Source organism: Patagioenas fasciata, chromosome 3 (assembly GCF_037038585.1).
Source record: "Patagioenas fasciata isolate bPatFas1 chromosome 3, bPatFas1.hap1, whole genome shotgun sequence".
Lineage (NCBI taxonomy): Eukaryota > Metazoa > Chordata > Aves > Columbiformes > Columbidae > Patagioenas > Patagioenas fasciata.
Window position 1 is genome coordinate 6,720,635 of NC_092522.1, and position 18,431 is coordinate 6,739,065.

At 38.6% G+C, this 18,431-nt stretch overlaps 1 protein-coding gene across 3 annotated transcripts in view; it reads left to right on the top strand.

The window, feature by feature from the left end:
• Window positions 1-18,431, top strand: part of MACROD2 (mono-ADP ribosylhydrolase 2) — an 854,364-nt gene that overhangs the window by 175,868 nt on the left and 660,065 nt on the right. For all 3 annotated transcript variants that reach the window (XM_071805688.1, XM_065835172.2, XM_065835173.2), the window contains exon 4: window positions 5,390-5,419. In XM_071805688.1, coding sequence (XP_071661789.1) covers window positions 5,390-5,419 — 30 coding nt within the window. The remainder of the gene's footprint in view (window positions 1-5,389; window positions 5,420-18,431) is intronic.

Consider the following 18,431-nt stretch of genomic DNA (forward strand, 5'->3'; position numbering starts at 1 on the left):
CCAGGTATAGAGAGAAGCAACTTGTTTGTAGAAATCTTCTGCACTGGAGGAAACAATTAATAATTTGCTACTACCTGTATTAGGGAGCTATTTCTGGTGTATGCAGGTTATTCATTGTCACACCCTCCATACTGAGTCAGTATCTGGAGGCTGTATTTACAGAAAGCACATAGGTGTCTGAAGATGCTAATGCTGGGACTTTACAATGTTCCTCAGCGTTTTAAGTCAATCGTATTTTGGAGGCTGTGTGGTTTTCTGTTTTCCAGTAATCTCTGCTTTGCATCATTAGGCACATAACTTTGCAACTCTGGCCCAGTCTGTTAGTATAATGTTATTTTACCTCTCCTTATTGCCATGGCTTTGTGTGCAAGGGAGTATTTTGAGTAAAGTTAATTATAGGGGTGACCGTGCTGTAGTATATTGTGTTTGGCTGTATTTTGTTTACTTGAAAATAACTTTATGATCTTTAAGTTTAAAGCTTTTTGCTCCAAGGCACCACAACAGATCTCAAGTTAAAAATGGTTGAATGTACAAGGTACAGTTATTAAACCACTCTTCTTTATTCTCTCTCTTTCTTGAGAAAGGATCGAACAAAATGCAGTGACAGGTAAGGATGTCTCACAAAACCTGTAGAAGTGTAGCTTCCTGTTCCATAAATTGCTGGTACTCTGCTCACCAGCGGCCTGTTATGATGTTTTATTGATGAATAAAAATGGTGTCTGAGGCAATAGACTGTCTTGCATCTTCTCACACTGCCAGTTATAAAGATGTCTTCTTGAATAAATTTCACAATTAGAAAGTATTGACAAAAATATTTAATCTTTTTTACATCAAAATAAGCTCAAACATCTGCTGCCAAAGTCAGACAATATCAAGTAATCTTTTAAGAGTATATTTTTATTATACTGACAGATGCATGGCTGCATGACATAGATGTCAATTTAAGTTACTAGTGCCATTAATACTTGACAAAGACATGCTCCCAGAAGAATTTATGTTTTAAAAATGTTGTCAGATGAGTATGTGCCAACAAAAAGTAACCAGAGTTATCCAGCTATGTTGTTAACAAAGCTAAAAGTGTGTTATCTCCAAAGACATCCAAAAAATCGGTATTTGCATCTTACCTATTTTCTAAATTCCACAATAATTCTGTGTCTGCAAATGTCTGTTTCAGCAACACATACATACATCCTCTTTCATTTTTTATACCTTTTGGCTTACAGTGCAGAAAGATTTTCAGTTTCATTTGAGGTGAACTTCTTCAGCATTCATTTGCTTTCCACAGAATTCCAAATAATCCTCCTTCTTGGCAAGGACACTGTTGTAAAGGGAAGATCGAGGAAAATGTTAAGACCTGTGCCAGAGATTCTGGTCTGTTTATTCACTCGAAAAAGCGTTAGAAAGCTCCATGACTTAAGTCATTAAAAAGGCTGAGATTTAAAACATTCACATCAAGTTCTTCTTTGTCAAATATGCTGGTATATTCATTATTCAAATCTGTACTTTTTAGTAACCTGAGATTTCATTATGGGTATTCCACAATGAGAAACTAAGCTTACTTTAAATACTTTCCTTCCAGGTTGGTCAGGTTGGTGTTTTTTGTCGTTGCTGTGGTTGGTGTTGTTTTTTTGGTCATTTGTTTTGTTCTGTTTCCCCCTCCTCTTTCCCCACAGAAGTGTTTTGGAAGGAATTTTGTTTCTTAGAGCAAGAGTGTAGTTTTCTGGGTAGACCAGCCCAGTATTGATGGAGTTTGTTCAGTAGCGCTCTCCTGCTGCTCTTACTCTGTGTTAAAAAGCATGGAAGTCTAGTCCGTTGAGGTGCCATGTCATTTGAAATACCGAATTTCAGGTTGAATCTGGGCTCATAAACATCTCGTTAAAGGCTAAATCATTATACAGGGTGATTAGAGCCTGGATTTGTTTTTTAGAGTGAGTTTTTTCTAAGAGGTGAGCCTGAACTTTTTAGAACCAATTTTTACTGCTGATGCTTCTCATGTATCTAATAAAAACAAATCTAGACCTAAAAGGCTGAAAGCCCTATTACTACTCCTAAATGTGTTTCTGTTCACTGTACAGAGGCAGACTCTTGTGGGCCATCACCAAGTGAGATGTCTCGGATGGGGCTTTATCACCATGTGTTGTATTTCAGTCTGAGAAGGAAGTTCCTAGTCTGCTGACTGCTCTGTGTCATCCCTCCTCTTAGTATAAATGAGCAGATACTAAAATAATATTTCAGGGTTCGTATTGTGAGTGGATTTTCAGAATTAATGCGCAAGAATCTATTGTGGTTTGTAAGGAGGCAATTTTAGAAAGGTTGAGCAGGTTTACGTGGAAGGGTAACATGGGGAATGAAATGAGGTGCAAGAAGTCCTAACGTCGCGTTTGTTTGGAGCCTCTCTTATGGTTGGTTGTTGTCTCCTACTGTTCTCACCTTGGTAACTGGCAGCAGTTCAGTCTTCCCCTTTCCTCCACCCCAGCTCTCCTGTGACTTGAGAATCTTGTTCAGCTCCGTGATAGAGAAATAAGGACAAGAGGTTATTTAAGATGGATTTGCTAGTTGTCTACAACAGTTGTAACGTGTGCTACCTGAGGCCGGGCACACCCCGAGTCAGGCGGGGGAGTTGTACCTGCACACAGTGTAGTGGTGCAACCCGGAGAGCAATTTGGACTGTGTCAGGTTTGGAGGTTGACAGCTCCTAGGGTCCCACTGCTGGTTGCTCATTACCTACTCATAGTTGAACTTCCACAGCAGGAGCCCCTTTCAAAGTGTTTTGCAAGATTTGGTCATTTGGGAGCTTTGATGGACAAAACACAGCTGTAGATTAACGCCGGGGGACTGAGAAAAGAGGCAATACTTGCTCCAACATAATATGATGTGATTGCAGCCATGGGGCTGTGCTGACCTCCTCCTCTCCATCCAGATGAAAATGCTCAGCTCTGGCTGGGGGTAACTATGCTTTAGGTGGGAAGTGACAAGTTACTTCTGTCATGGTAAGGCTTTCCCAAAAATGGACAGATATATTTTATTGAACTTTTTGAGTACAATCAAAAAAATCTGAAAAGAAAATGATTTTTGAGTGACACATTATGTTTCTGGAAAGGATGCTGTAAATGTAATTCAGTCATGTTCTTTCCTGGCATCGTAGGAAAATGGTTTGATTTTCCTCCTAATAGTCAAACATAATGCTTGAAAAAAAAAAAAAGCCTATGAATTATTGCTATAATTTCAATAGCTGTAATAGATGCACTGCAGCCAAAAATCTGTTTGAACTGTTTTTGCTGTTTCTATAGAGAAGTGTGTGATGCTATACGCTATTAACAAATTGTAGAAAATATTGGAAAGATGAACATTGTCAGTTAAAAGTTAATGAGAGAAACACAATTCTCTGAGAAGGCCGCAAAAGGAGTCTGCAGAGGGGATGTTGGACGGGTATCAGAAGAAACTTTTTTAGCAGTGGAAACTTTGGTTTCAATGAGGTATTACAGGACTTAGCTGTGTCTCTTAAGTCTCTCAAACTTAATAACTGAAATACTAGAATTTGACTCATTCAAGAACTAGAATGGTACTTCTGGATTCATTCTACAGGGCCAAAAAGAATGATTTTGAATAGCAGACTTGTGGAAGTAGGTGAGACTTTGTTACTTTTCTGTCCTGGTAGGAAGTACACTGAATTTTGTCTCAGGTGTACTGGATTCACTGCAGGGAAGGTGATGGTACCTGTTACAAGATTCCTTTGGAACCTGCTGTCAAAACACGTGGGGTTGTTTTTAATTTGTGTCTTGTCTTTAATAGTGAATTTCATTGAGGGCAAGAGCAGATAAGTGTAGGAAGATTGAAGTTCAGTGACACTCTTTACAATATGACTGCATACTTTTATGATTACTATCATTGTATCTTTTTCAAAGGCAATTTGTGTATGGCAATATTTACTCCCTGTTAGCACTTTAGAGAGTACAGCCAGGAGCCTAAAGCGGTCTTGTTATGCTATGTATGTTTTAGAAATAAAGATTATTTGCCCCATTTTCCTCCATCTAATCTCCAGAATATTAGAACCAGGCTTGGATCAGAAAGATGCACGAGAACATCCCTCTACGTTTGGGTCTCAACAGTTCACTCAATAAGTGTAGGAACAACCAGCCCTAAGATGGATAACTGTCCCTGTAGGTGACAGTTTATTTTGGTTAGATTTTGTCAGCTAAGCTAGATATAAAGCTGCGTATTTATTTCTTTAAAGAGCATTGCATTTTTGCTAATATAAAACTGCTTCTTGAGTTACTCTAAGATAATACTAATGGTATGTGTCGCTTTATAAATCAGAGATCTTGGGTGTGCTACTTTGATGGAAAATGTAGCTTTTCAGTGAAGATAGTTTCACTGCAGTGTCAGGGCTGCAAATGGTTGAGTTGAAAGTGGATGTAAAGTCAAAGATGTTTTCAGAGTATCTGAAAAAGAAATGAGGAAAGACCGAGGTAACTGTTGATTTTTTGTGAGAGTTTGTGAGATTTATTCTTTATATCATGTCATCTGCCCTTGTCCTGAAGCGGGAAATTGTTTGATGTCTTGCTTCTCCTTTACTCATCACCAGGCAATAAGGAATACATATGTCCATCTTTTATACTCTTGCTTTTATGCTGTGTTTTATCTATATGATGATCGGACAGGGATTTGTTTCCCACACATCTAAAGGATGAATAGTTTACTCAAGTCAGGCTTAGATTCCTGGGCTTTCCTTCTGTTTTTGCCTAGGCAGTGGAAGGAAAATGTTTGGCATGGCTCCAATTGTGCTAGCTTAATTTGAAGGACCATCTTGTGTCACCATGCTCTGAAAATTGCTTTCCATAAGTGATTTACCCACTTGGACAGCTGGATGGTTACAGTACAGAGGCAGTAAAACATACTGAGTAAAATCCCAAATTAATTGCGTACCATGGTAAAACACCATTCGATATCAATGGGGCCAAGATTTCTCATCATCATCCTCAGTGATCCCCTGTCACAGAAAACAAGGAGAGCTAATCAAAAGTTGCATCAAAGTCTGCTTAAGTTTCTTTAAAAATGAAGGACTTTTACATAATTTTGTAATCAAAAAGGAACATGGTTTATAGAATTACAAATCCAAGACTGCAATTTACAAGCTATTCAACACATTAAGCTTTAATAATTGTATTACTGTTTTATTTATTAGCTTACAAGTTTAAAGGTACTGCAAAAGGTAAAGATTGCCATTACAGTTTACAGAAATGATTGTTCTTGCAGTAAATGTTTTTGGAAAAATGGAGAGTAGCAAACTTACTGAAAGAATGGAAAATCTCCTCTGAAACATCTGTTTTGGTTCCATCTATATTTAGGAAACTCAATGCTAACGATTCTCCTTTTGTTCTTCTTGCAGCTAATTCCAGCCTTCTTGGAGGTGGAGGAGGTGAGTCTTTGTGCAATGCTCTATTTCTTCTTAAATAAATGTGGAATATATGCCGAGCAAATGTAGTGTTTAGTTGGTTGTAGATGGTATGTTCAAAATGTAGAAAAGTAAAATTATTAGATGGACTAACTCACCAAAGTCAGTGACGTTTGGTGTCATCAAGAGGTAGCGTGTGTGACTGCTGAATTTGATTTCCCCTCTGGATTGAACTGGGGCTGACCTGTGTATGGGGCTAACTGAAATATAGAGGAACTGAGCTGCCTTACGTTGTGTTGCGTTGAAGTATTTATTTTATTATTATTATATTTATATTTATATTTATTATTTTTATTTAACTTCAAGGGAAGCTTGAATGTGTCCTAAATAAAAGTGTTGTTTGTTGGTTTTTGGTTTTTTTTTTTAAGTGAAATAATTAAAACGTGGTAAAAGCCAATTTTAGTAAATTGATATGTCATATTTCCACTTTTTAAAACAAAACAAAACCAAACAAAAACAACTTAGTTGTTTGCCTCATTCTGCTTGCTGAAACAGCCGAGAAGATTTCAACAGAAATCTTTGGTGTATGTAAGAGATGCTACCAATGTATACATTATAAGCCAGAGAGGCACAAGTGCACATAGTGGATATTGTTTCCAAATATATGCATACTGTAGGTCGATGCTATTTTGCCTTTTGTAATACTGTAGTACCATGGTTGTAAGAGTTTACACAAGTGTTAGCAAGTGAGGGAAAAAAATAATAATTAAAAAAAGGCACGAAGAGCTTGATGTGGGTTGTCTGTGACTTCCCGTGCCTCCCAGAGGGAAGCAGGAGAGCTCAGTTCTGGAAATTTCCCAGCGCAGGAGCGGTACCGGCAGCCGCTAATCTTCCTTCCTGGCTGGACTTAAAAGGACTGGATGATCAGAGCTTACATATGCAAGGGGAAAGGAAAGGGCTCTGTAAAAAGGCAGAAGATTGCTGTTGCTTGTGAGGCTTGAGGATAAATCGTCGAAGCTTTTTGTTTTAACAGCCTTAACCGAACACGCAGCCTTTATTTGAGCACCGTGAAAAGGTGCTTGACAACTGCACCCAGGCATCTAAATAAAACCATTCATGTTTCTCAGCTGTGTGTCTGGACATTAAAGTGTGGGGAAGCCTTACCTGGTAATCCTGTTGGATTAATCTGTTTCTTTTGATTCGAGTTAGTTGTTTGCGGTATACCAAATTTTTCTTTGTTTAAAAGATAATCCTTTACAAGGTAATCCTTCACTAGCTGTTGATGTTCCTGTGGAACCGCTGCGTACGTCCTCTCCAGCGCTTGTTTCCAGCTGGTAATGTCAGAAAACTAAATAAAAATCGATGCAAATGTTAAAATTCCAGTCTGATTCGCAGAGTAGTGCTGCTGCTGAAAGGATTTGGCTCTTGACTTTCTATGGTATTTATTCAGCTGGACCGTACTACAAGAGTTGATGTCCGTTCAGCGTGGCACGAGGTAGCATGGCTCTCCCTCGGTGGCAGATGAGATGAGCCTGGGCTGTGGGGCAAGTTGGAGTTTTTCCTGTATTTTATGTGTTAAGAATGGGAGAGTTTCAATAAAATTAATTTATTGGCAATTAAAAGCAACTCCCCCCCACACACATGCACTTCCTGTTCTCCCGCCTCTCAGGACAGGCTGAGGTGACGCTGGGTCAGTGTGCTGCTGCACCTTCTGCATCTCCCCCCGTCCTTCTGCCCAGAAAACACAATTCCAGATCCTTTCATCTCCAGTGGAAGGATAACAACATACCCCCTATGCTTATGATACAGGTAAAATGCCGAATTTGGCTATTTTATGGATTAGTATTTGAGTGTTGATGGTTGAAGGGCTGCGTTTGTGCTCTGGAGGTGCCGTGAACCGCTCTTGGGCAGGGTGGCTGACGCAGCCCCAGACTGGACTCCCTTAAGTTTTTCAAATCTTTTGAGGAAAATTTCTGAGAATTTTGCTACCAAAGTACCCCCAAGTTTGGGCAGCTGCCGTGGGGTGTCTGTGGCTCCGTTTTTGGGTACATGCATTGGCTGTGCCCTTTGGGAAAAGGGAAGGTCTGTGGCTGGAGCCCCCTCAGGGGAGCACAAAATGGAGGCACCTCCTGGCTGGGTCACCCACCTGCCCACAGCCTCTACCTCTTGGAAAAATGGCTTGTCACTGCCAACGTTCATCTGTCTGTAGAAGGGATCGTTTCATTTCCAGTTCAACGCTTTGGGATTTCAAATTCTGGAAGTATTTTTTTCCTTTTTCCAGAAGGAAGTAATGGCAGCACTCCATGTGAAATATTGCTGGTGAATTATTAAAACTTTATTATATACGTAGATACCAAAGCCATCTTTTGATTGCAAGTGCTGAATATTTATGATAATGCATAATACCAGTGTAGTTTCTCCAATAATGGGATTCAGATCTCTTCAGTAACTGTTGTTAAGTTAATCTCTCTGTCACTGCTGGGGATATGAATACGTATCTTAGTTTTACAGAAAATGAAAACCAGAAATTTCTGCTTTTGCAACAGGTTTTGTGACTTTGAGCTTCCTTTGAGCTAGTCTATGTTTGAAATCTTTCCAGAATCGAACAGAAAACAATTGGAAACGGGTATTTGAACACTCTGATCTAAGGTTTGCAAATTACTAATTATGTACATTAAAACCATCGGCAAACATTGGTTGTAAGTTCAGGTGCTGGTGGTTTTGGGCAGCCGCTCATCATCCCTGTGTCATCTTGCAGCCACATCAGGGCACGGGTAGACTTGGGTTTTGTGGAGCCGGTTTGTTGCATTCCCCATTGAAATGCTGTCTATTCATTTTCATGACCATTTGGAATGAAGAGATAAAAGTACAAAAGATACCAGCAACAATTTTTCACAGAACTGTTTAATCATCAAATTGAGAAACCCACAACAGAGTCTTAGAAGAATCTTTAGTTAAATATAGATGTCGAAGGTTTCTTTCTGCTTTTCAAATAACTCTGAAGTTTCCAGGATTTCATTATGAGTTTGGTGAGTGAGCCTTTTTTCTTTTTAATTCTTTACTGGTTTTAATAATTGATTTTTAATTAGGAGGCATATTTCACTTTTGAGATCTAGATTTATCACACATTCAGCATCTCACTGCTCCTATTAACTTGCACAGAGCATTGTGACTTATTTGTGCATCATGTATTATTTGTCCCATTATGTTCAACAGTGCAAAGGTGAAAATTATTAAGAAAATTACCTGCATTTGGAGGGAGTGAGGAAAAAGCATTTGATACTTTGAGAAAAAGTGACGCCTTTTAAAAATGTATCATTTTGGCTGTTGAGAAATTGAAATGCCCTATTTTGCATGGCACATTTTTCTTTACATTCTTTTACAGCTGTGTCAAGGATGAAAGTATGTGATTTCACACACTTGGTTAGAGCAAAGTGAGCAAGAGCTCAGATTTCTGCTCCCCCTTATGATTTTGGATACTCTGTGGGTTTTTGGGGATTTTGTGCCCCTGTGTCCCCACTTTGTTTTTTGTTATTTCCCTCGGGGTTCATTTTTCCTTTACTTAATTTGCTGACTATAATCAAGTTCTTGTTGCATGCCGATTTCTGGATTGGCTTGCTTTCTTTGACCTTAAATTTGGGATATATTTAAAATAGCAAGCTAGGGATTTTTCCCCCCCTCCCATAAGATTTTATTGCCTATGCTGGAGTTGGGGAAGGACACATCACTGTTTAGTGAAAATGGTAGTTTTGTCTTTAACAACTCTGAGAGGAGACAAGTTATATTCACAGTGTTTTAGAAGAATTGTTTGGACCCAGTTTAACTTGGTTGCCCCAAAAGCTCTGTCTGCTTTTCTCTTTCTCTCCATCTCTCTTTCTTTTTTTTGGCCAGTGTAACTGTGCCTTTTCTGGGGCTTCGACTGGCTTGGAAAAGATTAATTCATATATAACCATAAGTATGTTAGCATATCTTAAATGTAGACCAGACCTACCTCTCCAGTCTGCCAAGATACGCTTTTGTAGGCATGTCATTTTCAGCAACTGTTACCACATGGGGAACTTGTGTTCATGATCACAGGAGGGAACTGGGTTTCTCTGTACATTGTTTGGTAGACACCATTTTGAAAGTGGGATCTGCTTGCCTTCTTTGTTTGCCTTTATATCTGTGTTAAATTATAATAGTGGCAGAAAAAAAAAAGAAAAGGTTTTGTTCTGCTAGAAATAAATTACCACAGACTGGCTTCTATCCTGGAAAAGGGGTTTATCAGGAAGGAAATGAGTCTTCTGCTGAGCCTGAGCACAAAACGATGATGCAGGAGATGGACTTTTTGTGAGGGTTAGTAATGCCACCTCGAAACGCCAGCAGCTCCGCTCACCTGCGAGCATCTCGTGCCACATCAGCCCAAGGGGCTCTCTGAGATACAGCCATGGATCTGGCAAATGGGACACAGGGTTGGGTGGGCATTTGCACCTTTCCAGAATGACAACGAAGGGTCAGATATGTCACTTTGGGGCAGCTGAAGTGCCACTGCATGCCGATGTTTGAGCATCTGGGTTGTAGCACTTGGGTCCAAATAAATGGTGGAGTTGTTTGTCTTTATAAATGTGGATATAGCGGGTGTGCAACAAAACCATCATGCTGCTAATGCTGTAGAAATAGAGAATAACTGGTAGGGTGCTGCTGCAAACTCACTGGTGTTTGTCAGCCACCCTGTCTATTTGTCAATTAATTTCAGACTAATGAGTTAAAAAGGCCAGTGATTATCCAGTCAGTAGTGACAGGAAGGAATAGCTGACACAAATAACTTCTATTAACATCCTTCCCCGTGGCCTGGGATACAGTTTTTATTCTCATGGCTTTGATATAGCTGCACTATGAAATATTTCCAGCCACCTTCTGATAGTTAAACCTCTACCAAAACAAGGAGGTTTTGCACTGTCTGAATAGTAACTTGACATCAGCAAATGAATATATATGACTCTGAGAACTGACGGTTGTACAAGAGAAGATTGGAGGCAGGAACGAGACAACTTGCAAAGCAGCCCATAGCAATGCAAGAGGAGAATACTTTAAATATTAGAATGGCCCTGTGCTGGCCCATTCAAAATGTGTAACAGGAAGAAGACAAGCCTGTTTTATCCTGAACCAGGAGGAGATGCTCTCTGGTTTGGATTTCACAGGGCTTGGGCTTGATATTTACGTAATATAAATGCAAGTGAAGCAAAGGTTTAAATCCAAAGTTCAAATTTGTGCATGACGTGCACATAACATGAGTACATCCCTTGAGAGGAGAAGAAAGAGTTTGGGAAAGGAGCAGCGACAGAATTCTTTCATCAAGAAAACAAGCATTATTATTTTGTAATTTGTATGTTGGTCTGTTGGCATTTTCTTGTATCGCGTCAAATGCGTTTGTCAGATTGGGGTGTGCTTGCAACAAATGGCTCAAATGGAACAAATGTGCTTCATCTGGGATTTCAAGTAGCTTCAAAAGCTTTCAGTGGCTTTGTACACTGCGTCATCATATCTTAGGTATTCAGATAATAGCTATGAAGGTACAAAGATTTTTCCTAGCGGATAATGATCACGTAGAAGAACTGATAATTTAAGGCAAACGGCCATTTGCCTTTGTTGCTAATTAATCCCTTTCTGCTCGAAGATTGCCGCTGCAATTCTGTAGCGTTGTTAAAGTGTTTTATGTCTTTTTTCTATTTGCATGCTGTTCTTTTTCATCTCGGTAAATAGAGTAGGTTTGAGAGGGCTGTATATGCCAGTTCCCCCACTGTGACAGTACATCAACCAATTAAAATTTTAATATTTATGCATTTATGTATTTCTTTCTGTACAGCTCTAATACAAGTTCCATGGGTAGCCCAGTAGCTCAGGGCAGCCTGAAACCCTTTCAAGGTGTTTGGTCCAGCCCAAATCCTGTTATTGTTTATGAGCTTTTTGTTGGATTAGATCAAAGCAAATAGATTTCTCTGTAATTTAACTGCTTTTATAGAATTTATTCGAAGTTTCTGTGTAAGCCAAGTCTTTCTTCACAGGTCAGTTATTCTTGACATGTTTTTCTTTCTTCAGTCTGTGTATGTATGTTTGCTTTTGGCCTTCTGTTATTGCGGTGGAGATTGCCACCTGAGTTTTAGTTCAGCTTTAATTAAAATCAGTGGATTTTCTCATTTTGTAGTGCATGTAGAGATTTAGTGATAATAGCTCTATAAACAAATAAGCATTGTTTATTTCAAAAGACCCTTAACCCACACTATCATGACTGTGTTTAAAATGTGCGCTTTATTCTACAGAGTTTCTTTTCTTGTTGTTGTTTAAATATATATTTATTGCTCTTTGACTATATAGGGTGCTAGCTTCCTTTCTTCAATCATTTTACACATTCTTATAGTTATGGGTAATAATAATAAGCAGGAAGTCTCTGGATTGATTTTAAGTATTTCTTAGCTGTTGCCTAATTGTATCCTGTTAATTACACTTTCCCAGCAGTTACTTAAAAATTAAATAAATTATGTTTTGCTATTTACAGGAAGGAATACAGGTATGTGATCAGGTGTTAAGTTTCAAATGTGTGCATATAGTTGTTGATGCACATAAATGACTTTACCCTTTTAAAAATACATGTTCAGCCTGTGATCCTTTAAGGTGGTTCTCATATTCCAGCCAGTGGTATAGGAACATGACTGCATGTTTCTGTCCTGTAAATAGTCTGAATTTACTGTGTCCAGGCATACTCACTGCTGACCTCAGCCTTTTAATAGTGCTGCTGTGTTGACTTTACTAGGCATTAGAAAGTGACGTTTTATTTTTCACTCATCGGTTACTGGATGCTGAGTCCAGAACACTCTGAGCTCCCATCTAATGGTGAGGTCTTTTTCTTACTCAGATAGACTTGTTTAATTTTGTTACAAGGTAATTACAGTGCTATGTGCCCACAACTAAAAAAGACAAAATTTCTGCCATATATACATATGGCTTTCATATGTACTTATATATATGCATGTCACAATATATATATTTGTGACTGAATCTTGCAGTCTTTTCAGAAAGTCTGACTTTGTGTGTGTGTGCATGCATATGTGCATGTGTGTAAATAAAAATATGGCATTAATTCTGTTAGACTGGGAAAGACCTTTAGTTCATGGTCATTGAAAATTTAAGGTGCTCTTGATAAAAATCCAAGCTGAAAAGGCAGGCAGTTATGTAAGGAATGTATTTCTTTCTTTTTTTCCTATTTGTTTCATGTTATGGGACAGAGTTGCAAATCAAGATGAGAGATCACAAATGTTCCCTAATCCACAGATATCACATGATAGATAAGGCAATTCATGGTATGTTTATCATGTGAGTTGGATGTATGCTCTAAGAATGTTAAACACTTTTTCCACATATAAAGAAATGCTACGTATATGTCTCTCACGTATGTCTTGAATGCAGAAAATACAATTATTTTTTCGTTTTCCAAGGGTGGTGCTGGAGCACCTTCAGATACTTCTATTGAGACTCTCCCCCTGTAGCTGAAGATGAAGAGCAGTGGCTGGGAGCGCAGGAGGTGACATGAGTGGCCGTGTGCTACAATCACCATATAGCAAGTCAGGCATTTGGGTATATATATGTGCCAGCCTACAGCAGACATGTTTTAAAATTAAGCATTTGCTTGGTTTCCTTAAAGAAAAATCTGTAAACTGGGACACCCGTCAAAGTTGTTCAGTTTCACGCCGAACAATCTCAGCCGTGTCCCTTTTGCTGAGGTAAGAATGAAGCGAGCGCTGCAGTGAAGACACGTCGTGTTAGGCTCAAACAGGGGTAGTGCTGGTTTTAAATCTGTTTTTCAGATTTAAGGTCTACTGGTATTTTCCTGGTCATGTAACAGAAGTACCGACTATTTAGTAGGAGGAAAATGCGAAACGCAATTTAAAACATTTTAAAACCACATTTCTTTATTTTTACTGCTGATATTAAAAGAAGTAGAACAAATGAAAAAAAAAGGAGTGATGGAGGTACTTGACTTGTAGACACAGAGCCACTTTTAAATATCAGACTGTTTACTGAAGCTTTCACTCTGGTATGGATAAATCCAAAACAAAGACCTTAATCAGTAGAGAGTTCCTTAAAAGTATCTTTAAGCCTTAAACTCCTTGCTTTGTACAGCAAATGTATATAAATGACACGGTGTGAGCAGCAAGGCATAGAAAAATGGCAGCAGCTATTTCTTGATCCCTGTTGGTTATTGTTCTTAAAATATGTGTGTGTCCAATACAATGAAAATCTAGGTATTTTATGACACTGGCACCTCCCCAGCAGGAGGGAGCAAATAGCTCTAACTACATCTGCTGAGGTATCTGGGTATGAAAACTCGTGTTCCCCAAAGGTCGGAGATTGGAGGTTGACATCATCCTTAACACTCTGCCCTCCCATAGCGGGAAGAATTCACAACAGTTACTTCTTTTTTTTTTTTTTTTTTTAATGAAAGCAATTAATTCTTAGTCATGATGTTTTCAAAGAAAATCTTGAACAAAATCCAGGCAAGCAAAAATCAAGTATCGAAATCAGATATTATAGGAAGAGTTTGCAACTCTCTTCCTGCCTCGTAGAATGAAGGATTTTGGAATCAGGTCTTTATTCACCTCTCACCTTCTATTTCACTACTCATTTATGAGTTGCTCTTTGCTGATCACATTTTTCCAAAGTTCCTTTGTTCTGTGCAAAACACTTACAGATTATAACATGCAGCTTTTCAAAAGCCAAGAAAATCTCCAGCAGAGCAGCTGGCAAGATGGTTGTGTCTTGGAAAGCTCTGTCCTTCTTTGTTTTCTGTGTGCCTGGCTTTGCAGTTCTCTTCCTTCCAGTTCTGAGAACCCTCTATCAAACAGACAGTATAAAGCAGAATGAACTTTTGGCATAATAAAAATAAATGAAATGTGGTGATGGCTAACGAAGGATTAAAACTCTTACATAGGGAGAATGGATTTTTAAGATACATTAGTGGAAAACCTGCATGTACAAGTCTGTCTCTGCAGTTGCTCATCTTTTCTAACTGGTAATATTGGATGGTAATGTAGCTTCCAGTTGCTAATTTTCCTGCTAATGCCATAGGACAAGCTACAAAGTAGACAGCTCCTATGATTTAAGAAACAAATAAAAAGCTCCCCGCCCTTTCTAGGGCTTCAAGTTTAGCCTGAATGACTTTGTACACTCAATTTAGACTTTATTTTTAAAATCAGTTGTAGTGGGGGAACAGTAAACTGAGCTGTGAAGTAACCAGGGACAAGAACTGCTGAAGATGGCTTTTCTGTGAAAGAAAACACAGGATGAACCTCATCTGTATGAGCATTATTACCGCAGAATCTAAATGCTCCACAGACCTTGGGTGCATTTATCCTAATTGCTCTGTAAACAGAGAAGTAATGTTTTCTCCATTTAACACTTGGGGAAATGAGACAAGGAAACCGTATGTTTTGTAAAAGGTCCAAATAGAAAAGAGCAAAAATCAGCTCTCTGAAGGCAAGGTTTAACTCACTGGGGTTTCATAATGCCTATATCCGTTTTGCAAATAGGAATTTTGATTCCTATTTGGAAGGAAGAGGAATTTTAATTTTAGTATCAGCTTCATGGGTAGAGACAGGATGATATTTGGAAAAACTGAAAACTTACTCTACTGAGAGCAACTTTCTGACAATTAGACCTTAATTGGTTATACAGCAAATTCTCTAAAGGGATGGCAGAAGGACCACCAACTGGAAAAAAATACTGCTAGATAACCAGTTTTACACTAATGGAGATGAAATTTGAATACAGAAAAAATGTGGGATATTTGAGGCTACCGCCATTAATAATTCTAAATATACAGGAATTCACTGTTCTTATATGGGACTTTTCTGTCTTAAGTTAGAGGAGGGCTGTTTACTGTTAATTTGAATTTTTATAGGATCAATAACAAAGCATTTTACAATCTTTTTTATGACAAAAAGAGAGTCTTCTAGATCAAGAAAGTATCTAATTTTTTCATCAACCAAATCTAGCCTCTTTCAAAAGCAGAAGAATTCCAATGATTCTACCAATATACATACTACCTTATAATTATGTGTAAAATAGTTGTGTTTTGTTGTTGTGGTGGTGGTGTCATTTTTTCTTTACAAATTCACCTTATTTACATCTTTTTCCTTGTTCTTATGATCTTTTTCCTTGTTCTTAGGCAAATACCTTGCAATGTGTAGGGTTTATCATTCGGATTTCTTTTAAAGTTAGTTTACTTTTTAACATTCCAAATCATATTTTTGCCATTTGGACTGACAGATCTGTAGTGTTGTAGTTTTGGCTACATATACAGTAGCAAAGAACAAAATATTTTTTGTCACACTTTTACTGTTACAGTTCAGTCTGTTCCTTTTACATTATCAGCTTGTTTCTCTGGGCTCCAGAGAGGCATCTGTTTTAATTTTCATTGGGCAGGGCTGCAACTTAGCAAACTCATGTAAGCTTCACAAATCATTCACGAATGTGGATGATTAAATCAATTAGGTCTTGGCTGAGTGATCTATGACTGTATTATACGCACACCATGTTAAAAGAATGTTATTAAGGTGCAAAACCAAGTACTTAAAGTTAGGAAGTGCCAAAATTAAAGTTGCCTGCAGGCTTGCAGTCTCTATGCATATATGTATTATCATATTGCCTCTAACTGTACAATTGCACTGTTTCTCCAGCTGGAACCTCATCTCATTCATCCTCTTTGTTCCAAGCATAAACCATGTTTCACTTTTTTTCCACTTGAACTGTGTTATGCAAACCAGTATCTGTTATGGTACTTGTCACTTTGGTAGATGATTTTGTAAGTAAATTAAAGATTTCATAGGTAATCTATTTGTCTTCCCCAAAACAATGGTGTTATCTTTACCAAAAGAAAAAATAAGAAAAGCAGAGATTAAGATCAGAATTCTAATTTTAAGGTCCAAACTATTCAACAGGTGAGTCCTTAAATTTCAAAAAGTGCGTCTGCTAAAGTCCAAGCAATTCTGTAAACTGGAACTTGTATATCAACTTAGGATGTAATGCAACATTATCAACTGCCAGACCTTAAGATTCCCACCTTCTTCTCTACTTCTCATTCCTAGTCACACTACCTTCATTTTACAGTTTACTGCTCCCTTAATCACACCCATTCAATAGTCTCTTGGCCTAAATTTACATATTAAAGAGGGATTGGTTTTAGGGAGCGTTTTTACTTAAACCGTTTCAGACTGTGGTATTTAAAGTTTGCTTTGACATGATTAAGGAACCAGTGCTGAGTGAGAGGAGAGATGGGTGTGGAAAGCAGTGGGAAGGGATGAGATGAGTGAAAACTTCCTCTGTTGTGGGGCACGTTGGAATGTGAGGCCCAGTTCTCAGACATTTGGGGTGCGGGGCGTGAGTGTCCCCTTCATAACTTACTGTCTTAACGTTCACTTCTAGAAATTAGTCTCCACGTCTAGCCAGTCGCGGTTTCTCCCTGCTCTTGACTCAACTGTCCGATTTCTTTACAGGGAAATGATTCACAGAATCACACAATTTTAGTCCCAGGCCAGTTTCCCAGGTTCTCTCGCTTTGAATTTGCGTGCCTGTGCCATTTCATTGCCGCCTTCACTCTTACGCCGTATTCCGATCACAGCTTTAATCACCATTCCCTCTCATCTTGAACCCTGCCGTCTGCTCCCAAATGCAGGTAGTGCCCTTTCTCCATCCTTGCACCAGTTCAAACTGGGACACAGGGAAAAGTGTTCTGAATAGACAGTGATTTGTCAAGCCAAATGAATTCATTATTCAAGTGCACGAAAGAGAGCTGCCACTTTCAGATTTACTGTAAGTGAAGAAAAACTTCATGAAGGCTTCCAGTTATGGTTGTCATCTCTCTTTATGTCTTAATCACAATTTTGATTTAAAATGGTTAGTTCAGCCTAGCTGTACCACGGTGGTCGCCCCATCTGCTGTTCCATTGCTCTTAGGAATGAAGGCGGTATTGTCGGTGTAAAGGGACAAAACCCCTGGTGTTACTGCCTTCTTTGTATTTCTTCACCCTTCATGATTCGGCAATAATTTCTCCACGGGGATTATTTGTTCAAGGGTGGGGCCTCTGTTCAATCCAGATATAACCCAGCTGTGGTGGAATTCAGCCTCTTCTTTGGGCTTAGCAGCAATTAGCACTTCAGCCAGGACTGCCTGCCCTCCCGGGGAACAAAAGATTCAGTAGAAAACTTGTCCCTTGAAATGACAGCTGGACAAAGAATCGGCAGATTTATCAGACAACTATTTCAAGGTGCTTTTTATAGAGAAGTAGCATGACCTCATCATGGACTGAGATGAGACCTTTTATAAGTTTATATGGAGATAACTGGTGGAACAGGTGTCAAAAAAATGAATATTCTTAATAACACCAGGTACAGATAACAGTCATCTATGAGTTTCGAAGGAAATTTGCTCTGAAGACAGGTCAGTTTTTCATCAGGAGCTGAAAAGCTGCAAACATACGATTATTCGAATCAGATGATATCTGCAGATAGGGTATACTAGGCACATACTGTAAGTTCGTATGTGATATTATCATCTGCCTAGAGAGTTGTTTCTGTAGGACCAGTTGATTTTTTTTAAATATAAAGAATGTGGATGTTTAGAGGAGATTGTTTCATTATAAAGGGAAAAAGTACTAATGCACATCAAATATTAAAAAAGGATTCTCTCTTTTTCCAAATTAATTCCCAAATCTGATGGTATAAAATTTTAACAGTTGTGGGAGAGCTCCCAGAAGGCCCTTCATTATGTCTCATTATTACAGCATATGTGAGGCCATGGTACCCTTGGTTGCCATAGTTCCTTATGTAATCAAGAAAAAAATGTTTCATGGCTGCACAGCTGGGTAACCTTATGTATCTATAGTTTTCACAAGAAGCAATCATATCTATGCCCCATACTATCTTAGTGGGAATTTTGCTTCAAAAATTCATAAACCAGACTTCTTACTTTTTATTTCTTGACTACAAAGCAAAGTTCAAGGTCA